Source organism: Cervus canadensis, chromosome 1 (assembly GCF_019320065.1).
Source record: "Cervus canadensis isolate Bull #8, Minnesota chromosome 1, ASM1932006v1, whole genome shotgun sequence".
Taxonomy (NCBI): Eukaryota; Metazoa; Chordata; class Mammalia; order Artiodactyla; family Cervidae; genus Cervus; species Cervus canadensis.
Window position 1 is genome coordinate 116,025,140 of NC_057386.1, and position 8,458 is coordinate 116,033,597.

General features: G+C 51.7%; 2 protein-coding genes across 5 annotated transcripts in view; one reads left to right on the forward strand and one right to left on the reverse strand.

The window, feature by feature from the left end:
• USP30 (ubiquitin specific peptidase 30) overlaps positions 1-2,692 on the forward strand; it is a 23,300-nt gene extending 20,608 nt beyond the window's left edge. The window contains exons 13-14 of one of the 2 annotated variants that reach the window (XR_006263741.1): positions 226-1,776; positions 1,963-2,692. Coding sequence is in view for 1 of the 2 variants with exons in the window: in XM_043438419.1 (XP_043294354.1) it covers positions 226-490 (265 nt within the window). In the remaining variant the exon portion in view is untranslated. Of the gene's footprint in view, positions 1-225 lie in introns of both variants that reach the window. The other variant, XM_043438419.1, reaches the window with a different exon arrangement.
• Positions 1,831-7,902, reverse strand: ALKBH2 (alkB homolog 2, alpha-ketoglutarate dependent dioxygenase). 3 transcript variants are annotated; one of them, XM_043438455.1, is made up of 4 exons: positions 7,788-7,902; positions 6,870-7,300; positions 5,072-5,270; positions 1,831-3,196 (listed from the first exon to the last, which is right to left on the reverse strand). In XM_043438455.1, exons 2-4 carry the CDS (start codon positions 7,144-7,146, stop codon positions 2,890-2,892), a joined length of 783 nt encoding a protein of 260 aa, XP_043294390.1. In that variant the 5' UTR covers positions 7,147-7,300; positions 7,788-7,902; the 3' UTR covers positions 1,831-2,889. The 3 variants fall into 3 exon arrangements, with proteins under 3 accessions (XP_043294390.1, XP_043294374.1, XP_043294382.1); XM_043438439.1 differs by having other exon boundaries at positions 7,540-7,896; XM_043438447.1 differs by having other exon boundaries at positions 7,792-7,881.
• Positions 7,903-8,458: the final 556 nt, after the last annotated feature.

Genomic DNA, 8,458 nt, shown 5'->3' on the forward strand with positions numbered 1-8,458 from the left:
TGTGCATATACCACACAATGTAGGTACACTGACAGAATTGGACGGCTTACCAGGCCAGTCAGTAGAGGTCTGCATTTTAATGATTGTATAGCGTCCAGCTGTGTGCCTGTGCCATTATCAGTCCCTTGTCATTGAATCCAGCTAGGGTCCTCCTCCTCTCTGCTTTTGCCTCTGAACCTTCCTCGTTGTATTTGTAAACCACTGGCGTCTGTTCCTCCCGTTCAGCTCCTCCACATACCTCTTCCAGCTGATGGCCGTGGTCGTCCACCATGGGGACATGCACTCTGGACACTTCGTGACCTACCGGCGCTCCCCGCCCTCGGCCAAGAACCCCGTCTCCGCCAGCAGCCAGTGGCTGTGGGTGTCCGACGACGCCGTCCGCAAGGCCAGCCTGCAGGAGGTGCTGTCCTCCAGCGCCTACCTCCTGTTCTACGAGCGCGTCCTCTCCCAGACGCGGCCGCAGGGGCGGGAGCACAAGTCTGAGGAGTGACCCCGCCCCGCCCCGGGGCTGCAGAGCCGCCGGTCCCAGCCCTGCGTGTCTGTTCCTGTGTGTGCCGTGTGTGCGCGTGCAAGCAGCCCCGCTAGAGTCCTGCGGCCTCCTGGTGTGGCGTAAGAACAGGCTCCACAGAGGAGCTGGCGGCCCCGATTCACACCAGATGAGGCCCCCACTCCCTCCCCGCACAGCTTGCCCGTGGGCACCAGGGCGGCAGCACCGGGTGCCGTGTGTCTAGACCATGTCTTGTCACTCACCCGATACAGGTAATTAAAGGAAACCAGACTCCAGAAGCCACCTTTTTAAAATATATTCTGATGCTTCAGGTGTTCTCAAAGGGGAGTTAACTCTGTCTGATCCTCCAGGGCTTCAGCGTAGATCTTTTATTTTTAATAAGCAAGCAAGGCTCACGAAAATGGATGAATTAGTGAAATCATTAAAGGCAACAATTTCAAAGAAAAAAAAGTGCCTTTCACTCTCAACTGCTTTTGTAGCATGTCCCTTCTAGAAAACAGACCTCATCTGGGAGTCACACGAACAATTTTTGCAAAGCTCTGATCTTTCCAGAGTGACCAAATGGAGAGCAAAGGGACAATTCAGAAGACACCTGGCGCACACCCGCCTTCCCCTTTTGTATGTCTTTTTCTAACCTTTCAGAGTCTTTATATGTAGTGAAAGCTCACCTGCCAAACCTGCCCCTCAGGGGAATTCTTTCTCTACTTCATCAGTGACAAGTGACCAGCTTCCTCACTGCTGTCATCCTGTGTGTCCTGGACTCTGAGAGGCGTGGCCACCGCTTATATAACCGCCCGGACAGCCAGGACCTGGCAGCCTCTGCACTGCACCCACGACCACCCTGCTCCGTAGAAAGCCCTTTCTCATGCCAGGACCCACCATGGACCATTACTCTCATTTATTTATTGCCCACGTGGAGCTCCTGAGGTTTACAGGTGGAGCCGGGGGCCATGACAGACAGACAGACAGACAATCCCGGCCTCTGCGTGAGAGCTGGATTCAGAAGGAAGGGTGCGGACCTCACTCAGGGCCGCCACCTCTCCACACCTCAGTTTCCTCATCTGTAAAGTGAAGAGTTCGATTCCACGGCAGTCAAAGTCCAGCCCGTCCCACAGAAAAGGAAGAAAGAAGTTTAAGAAAACTTTTGAAACATACAACAGCGGCTGATACCTAGTCCCATCATCCTGTCCTAGATCCATATTCTACATGTGTTGGTTTCCAGTACCTCATACAGAAGGCCCCATCTGATCATCCTCCCCCGTCCTCAGGTAAGTCTCATGAAGGCAGCCCAGGGCCAAAGGAATTTCGAGGACACAGCGGTATCTATGTTTTAGCTAAATTTTTTTATTTAAAAAAGAAAGGATACCAAATCCAGACTGACTCCTCAGAGTTAAGATTTGGAATCAGGTGCATCCAGGTCACCTGAGGTCAGGCTGAGGACCGTGTTTCCCCAGGTGGGCGGGCTGGCGACACTCCCAGACAAGACCTTGCTGTCAGGTGAACCTATCGGAGGCCCGGACGGTCCCCGGGCCAGGTGTGTGCGCGTCCCGAGGACTGGGAAGTCTTGCTACAGACAGAAGCAGACTGTGAAGTTGCTCCAGACCGCGAGCATCAGGGAGAAAGGAACAGCGTGAAGCTTCTGCTCTGCTCCCGGCAGATGTCCCTTCCCAACTTCGTCGCAGACCCGGCTCTGATGGTGAAAGGAGCGTCCCCGTGATACCCGAGTCTGGGGCAACATGTGCCCAGGTCGTGTGGCCTTCACCTGCCTGCCCAAGCTGTAGCTTTGTGCACCTGCCCTTCTGCCGCCACATACTCTGAAATCTGCCATCAAAGAGAGGTGCCGGGTGTGAACAGTGCCTCCTTTGAACATTTGTCTTTAAGTAGACCTTTGGTCAGAGGCCAGGGACTGAGCCATGGCTACGGCTATAAATGTGAATGATCTCCAGGCATATTCTCTACCCCTGACTTAAGGGCGGCTTCGTCAAACTGTAAATTATTAGGCATTAGTGGCCAAATAATCTTATTTCTAGCATTCAGTTATTTACAGTCACTTCTTTTTTTGCAGAGACCCGAGTCAAACTCATAGTTTATGCCATAAAAACTGCTGACATATGTACTTGCTAGAGGTACCTTTTGTATCTGCTGTATTATAGCAATAAAGGAATCATTTTGTTAGGAAAAAAACATCAGCTGGTATTCTTTCATAATTCACCAGTCTGATACAAACGTCCTTTTTCTCTGAGTTCTGCATTGTACCCGTAAGAAGCTCTGCGCTTGGGTGAAACCCGTTCTATGTTCCCTGTTGGTAAAAGAAAAAGCAGCTCCCTCTAGGAGTGGAGAGCGAAGGAGCCGACAGAAGCACTCACTATTAACAACGTTATTCACTTCGTAGTAGGCAGGATTTTCCGAAATGTCAGATTGACCCGGGGAGCCAGAACCTTCTTTCGGACCGGGAGACTGTGGTACCAGTGAGTGTTAGTTGGGTGGTTCATCATGAGTAGGCTGCCGTGGGCCAGCTGGAGCCTGACCACTGCCAGCCTCCGGGACGGGTGCTTCCCCCGGGAATCCTTATGCCGGAAGAAGAAGTCTCTGCAGGCCCCAAAGGAGACAGAGGCGATGGGGCTCCCGGGAGCCAGTTCTCTCTCGTCATCCCTGTGCTCACCAATGTGGTCCTGGCCGTCTTTGTACCTGCAGTGAGAAAACGAGCAGAGTCCACAGAACAGTCCTCCCTGGAAACACGCCACCCACACCCAGAGTCCTCGTGCGCCAGCCGGGAAGCGGTGCCACAGACCCAGGCTCCCGCAGGGGCTGACGGGCTGCACCTGCCCACACAGCGAAGCGAGCCTGTCGCCTCGTCAGCAGCCCTGTTGGAACAGCCCACCCATAGGGCACTCCCTGGTGGTCCAGGGGTTAGGATTCCACACTTGCACTGCGCGGCCCAGGTTTGGTCCCTGGTTGGGGAACTAAGATCCCACAAGTCACATGGCTAAAACAAACAAAAACCCCACACACATGGACAGAGGCCAAACACACATCTTACAGTCCCCCTGATTCATATTTGTAAATCTTTATCACGTAAGATGCCTTCTCTCTATAACTTAGAATAAAATCTGTATTCCTCGCCTGGCCCCTGCCCACCTCTGAGTTGAGCTCACCCCACACCCCTCTTTCCCTCATACACTGTTTTCTGGCACCACCAGTGGGATTTCCACTCCACAGACACTCCACACTCCCTCTGCTCTCCCTGCAGAGGCCTGTGGGGCTCACGTTCCCTCGATTTAGTTCTCAGCTCAAATGTCACCCCTCCACGACCCCTCCTCTAACCATTTTCCCCTAAACCCCAAGTTCTCAACCAGGGCAATTCTGCCCACCCCAGGGGCACTTAAGCGATGTCTGGAGACATTCCTTTGCTCCAAAGGGACCCTTGAAAAAAATGTACAACCTAAAAGTTGAAAACTGTTTCATTCTGCAGACAGAACTGAAGACTTAAGCCCTGGAGGCGGTCTCTCAGCTCTGAGGAACTGCCCCAAAGAGATAAGGCAGGAGCCAGGATACAGAGGGGTTTTGCAACAAAAACAGGTAGTTGGAACATCAAAAGATTATTGTTAATTAAAGAAAATCAGACATCACAGGTTAATTAGTTCAGTGTTTTCTATGTATGGGAAGATGCAAGAATCTGGGCTCATTGAAATCATCCCTTTGACATGCACCTCAGCAATCTGGGGCCAGTATCCTGTTCTTTCCCAGCCCGAATGGGTCACCATCAGAGGCGGCTGCAGTGGCCGCGGGCCTGCCAACAGGTGTGTCTCCATCCCGCGTTCCCTCGGGGCTCACTGCTGGGGGCGGCTGCAGTGGCCCTGCGTCCTGTGTGCTGATACGGTGGCAACCACTTCTCATCCACAGGGAGCTCCCCGCATCCGGTTGGCGGAGGTCAGGGATGCTGCCCAACATCTAACACCGCAGAGGTCAGCCCCAGGAAGAGGATTATCTGACTCAAAGCATCGAGTGCTGTGGAGAAACCCAACTCCTTCCTCCCAGATGTTCTTAGATCAGCCTGTTTAATTTTCTACCAGACATTTATCAACGACTGAAGGTATCCTGTTCACCTGTTCATCAGCTCTCGGCCTCTCCCTCCCCACCAAGGTGCATGCATGTGTGCTCAGTCACATCTGACTCTGTAACCCCACAGTCCATGAGGTCATGGACCCCATGACCTCCTCAGTCCATGGGATTCTCCAGGTAAGAATACTGGAGTGGGTTGCCATGCTCTCCTGCAGGGGATCTTCCCAGCCCAGGGATTGAACCCACATCTCCTGCATTGGCAGGCGGCTTCTTTACCACCGAGCCACCCGGAAGCCCCCCCCACCCCCGAGGTGAGTGCGCCATGAAGACGAAATGTCTGTGCTGTTCACTACTGGGTCCCCAACTACACTAAAGAATTATGTGTTGTACAAATGAGTAAAATACAGTGGAATCCTAAATTCTTCCTTTTGGCAGAGACAGAAGATTTATAAAATCCAGTCCATGCTCTTGGGGGGAAAAAAGGTAAAGCCAGAGTGTCACCTGTTGACGAGCACAAAGTTGAAGGTCTGTCCAGTCACCAGAGAAACACGATCCCGGACACGCTCTAGAATGGGGATCCAGGGCTTCGGAGACAGAGTGAGGCCTGAAAAGGTGTAGGTCAGCCCAGTGTCGCCGTACGTTGCTTGCTTCCTTGGGACACTGTGCCACTTCCCAAACACCTGGACCCTGGCCAGCGCACCTGTGCAGGGGGACATGGCAGGGCCTGAGAAATCTACACTGGCTCCCCGAGCATTCAGGAACGAAAGTACAACAGGAATAACGTCTAATACTCTGGCCGAGGACCTCCTCAAAAGAGACTGTGGCTCACCCAAAGCCTTCCCGTGAGGGCAGCGATTCTTGTCCAACACTGAGAGAGACAGCCCTAGTCCAATTTAAAAAACAAAAATGAAACACCGGAACTTAATTGCTCAGCAGGACCAGAAAAACGAGACTGCAGTTGGAGCAATATGAAGTTCGTTTACACACTAGCACGGTGATGTTGCCAACTGTGGGGATGAAAGGGAAGATGGCACTAACGCAGCTCTCGAAGGAGGCTGGGTCTCCCACGGGCGTTTCTACGCTGCCCCGTGCCCTTCCGCCCTGCAGTGGTTCTCACTGTGGGTTCCGGCATCAGCAGCACCGGAAACCCTGGACAGGAGACTGCAGGGGGCAGGGCCAGCAATGGAGTGCTCACAAGCAACAGAGTCCTCCAGGTGACGCTGAGAACTGGTGGACAGGAATTACCTGGTAACTTCCCAGCTCTCAGCGGACAGGCGATTCCTGTCATTAAGTTGGTATCCCAAGAGCCCAGTAAGGTGCTTGGCCCAGAGGTGCCAGGAGTATGTGTTAATTAACAAACTCACCCATTATTCAGTTCAGTTCAGTCACTCAGTTGTGTCCGACTCTTTGTGACTCCATGGACTGCAGCATGCCAGGCTTCCCTGTCCATCACCAACTCCTGGAATTTACTCAAACTCATGTCCATCGCGTCGGTGATGCCATTCAACCTTCTCATCCTCTGTCATCCCCTTCTCCTCCTGCCTTCAGTCTTTCCCAGCATCAGGGTCTTTTCCAATGAGTCAGTTCTTCGCATCAGGTGGCCAAAGTATTGGAGTTTCAGCTTCAGCATCAGTCCTTCCTATGAATATTCAGGACTGATCTCCTTTAGGATGGACTGGTTGGATCTCCCTGCAGTCCAAGGGACTCTCAAGAGTCTTCTCCAACACCACAGTTCAAAAGCACCAATTCTTCGGCGCTCAGCTCTCTTTATAGTTCAACTCTCACATCCATACATGACTACTGGAAGAACCATAGCTTTGACTAGACAGATCTTTGTTGGCAAAGTATGTCTCTGCTTTTTAACATGCTGTCTAGGTTGGTCATAACTTTTTTTCCAAGGAGCAAGCGTCTTTTATTTCATGGCTGCAGTCACCATCTGCAGTGATTTTGGAGCCCCCAAAATTAAAGTTTCTCACTGTTTCTATTGTTTCCCCATCTATTTGCTACGAAGTGATGGGACCGGATGCTATGATCTTAGTTTTCTGAATGCTGAGTTTTAAGTCAACTTTTTCACTCTCCTCTTTAACTTTCATCAGGAGGCTCTTCAGTTCTTTGCTTTCTGCCATAAGGCTGGTGTCATCTGCATATCTGAGGTTATTGATATTTCTCCCAGCAATCTTGATTCCAGCTTGTGCTGGAATCCGTTATTAATGGCTCTTAAGTTCGGATTTCTCTAAACACAGACCAGTAGTGTGTTCAAACCAGCCTTCCACACACAACCCCCCCATCCCCTGCTTACCTGTAAAATATTCCACTTCTTTCTCCAACTCTTGGAAAATCTGGTCTGCTTCGGCTTTGCCAAACAGGACTGTGTAATCGCAGTCCAGGCCCTCAGCTCGAATGTGCCGCCAGCTGAGGCCTGCCAAGTCAACTCCATTCCCCGGGGCTGCTCTCCTGTGCTTTTCCTTACTGTTTCCTTCCTCTTCTGCCAACCCTGCTGGACCTCCTCCAGTCTGCTCTTGTTCCATCCTTCTCTTAAGGCCCCCGACAGCCCCCTTCACCAGGAATCTGTCCATCTTGTCTCCACAACACGAAGACCTGGGGGCCGGTGGCCAGGCCAAGAGAGATTGCCCAGGGTCTGTCAAACGCCAAAATCTACTCTGCAAAGTGGTTCCACAGGGGCATTCCTCCTGTTTTTAAGGTTCCATTTTAAAAGTTCAACACCAAGTCCTATAAAGGAAGTAAGAGGAGGTTAAGGCTGGAAGGATCCCTCCGAGGTGATCTGGTCAGGGATCTCCCACACCCGGGTTGGTATCACAATCAGCTGCCTAGCTTGCAAAACCCACGTGCCTGCCACCCAGCCCCCCAACATAGGAACTTTTAAGAAATAACTCCCCCCTCCCCGCCCCCGGGGAATTCGAAAGCCACTGGCAAACTTGGAAAGTACTATCCAAACCCTCACTTTATACCTGGGAAAGTGACATGGTGAGAGGAGGAGGGGTTTGCCCAAATTCACCCAGAAAAGTATGTCTGTCTCCCCCTGCCACCCTGCGAAGGACGGGGCTGGATAACTGACGGGCCCTCCCTCACAAGTATTAACAGATTAAGTATTGCGATCTTTAAATGGACATGATTCAGAATCTAAATGTCTAACAACGGTTAAACGTGGTCATAAGCAAGCACGCCGAGTTCTGATAGAAAATAAGAACTGTAATACGTGCGTGGGGTGGTGGTGCCGAGGGTTCTCTTTAAAATCTCAGCACCCGCTAAACTCCAATTCCTGTAGACACTCTACAAAAGGCTGGCGGGGAAGAGGAAACATTTACCCGCCCCGACCACAGAACTGCTTCCGGGTAGATTGCAGCGGCGATTTAGGCAAATTTGCAAAACAAAGCCGTGGGCGGTCTTCGGGCGCCACCTGTTGGCCCTCCAGGCGCGTTGCAAGCACCACGGCGGTGCAGGGTCGTTACTTGTTTCGCTGCTGTGCGGGATCACCAGTGGTTTGGGAGCTGTTGGTTGACGTCATCTCTCCCTAGGGATTAATTTGGTGTCTCGACAGGGAGCTGGGCCACCAGCATATTGTCGTAGGTAGGAGCACGAATTCTGCAATCAGACCCTTGTAACTTCCACTTCTGTCTCCTCCACTGAAGCTGTGTGGTTCCTACAAATCCCTTAACATCTCTGGGCTTGAATTGCCTCCTCTGCACAGTGGGAACTACAAAACCCATGCCATGAGGATTAAATAATGAGAGGATGTGTGAGACGATGCTTCTGTTCTCCAAACAAACGTCAGCTTTCATCATCACTGGTTTTTTATTATTTTCTCCCTACAGTTCCTTCACCCACTTGCCACTTGAGGGGCATTTGGGTTGTTTCCAGTTTGGGGAA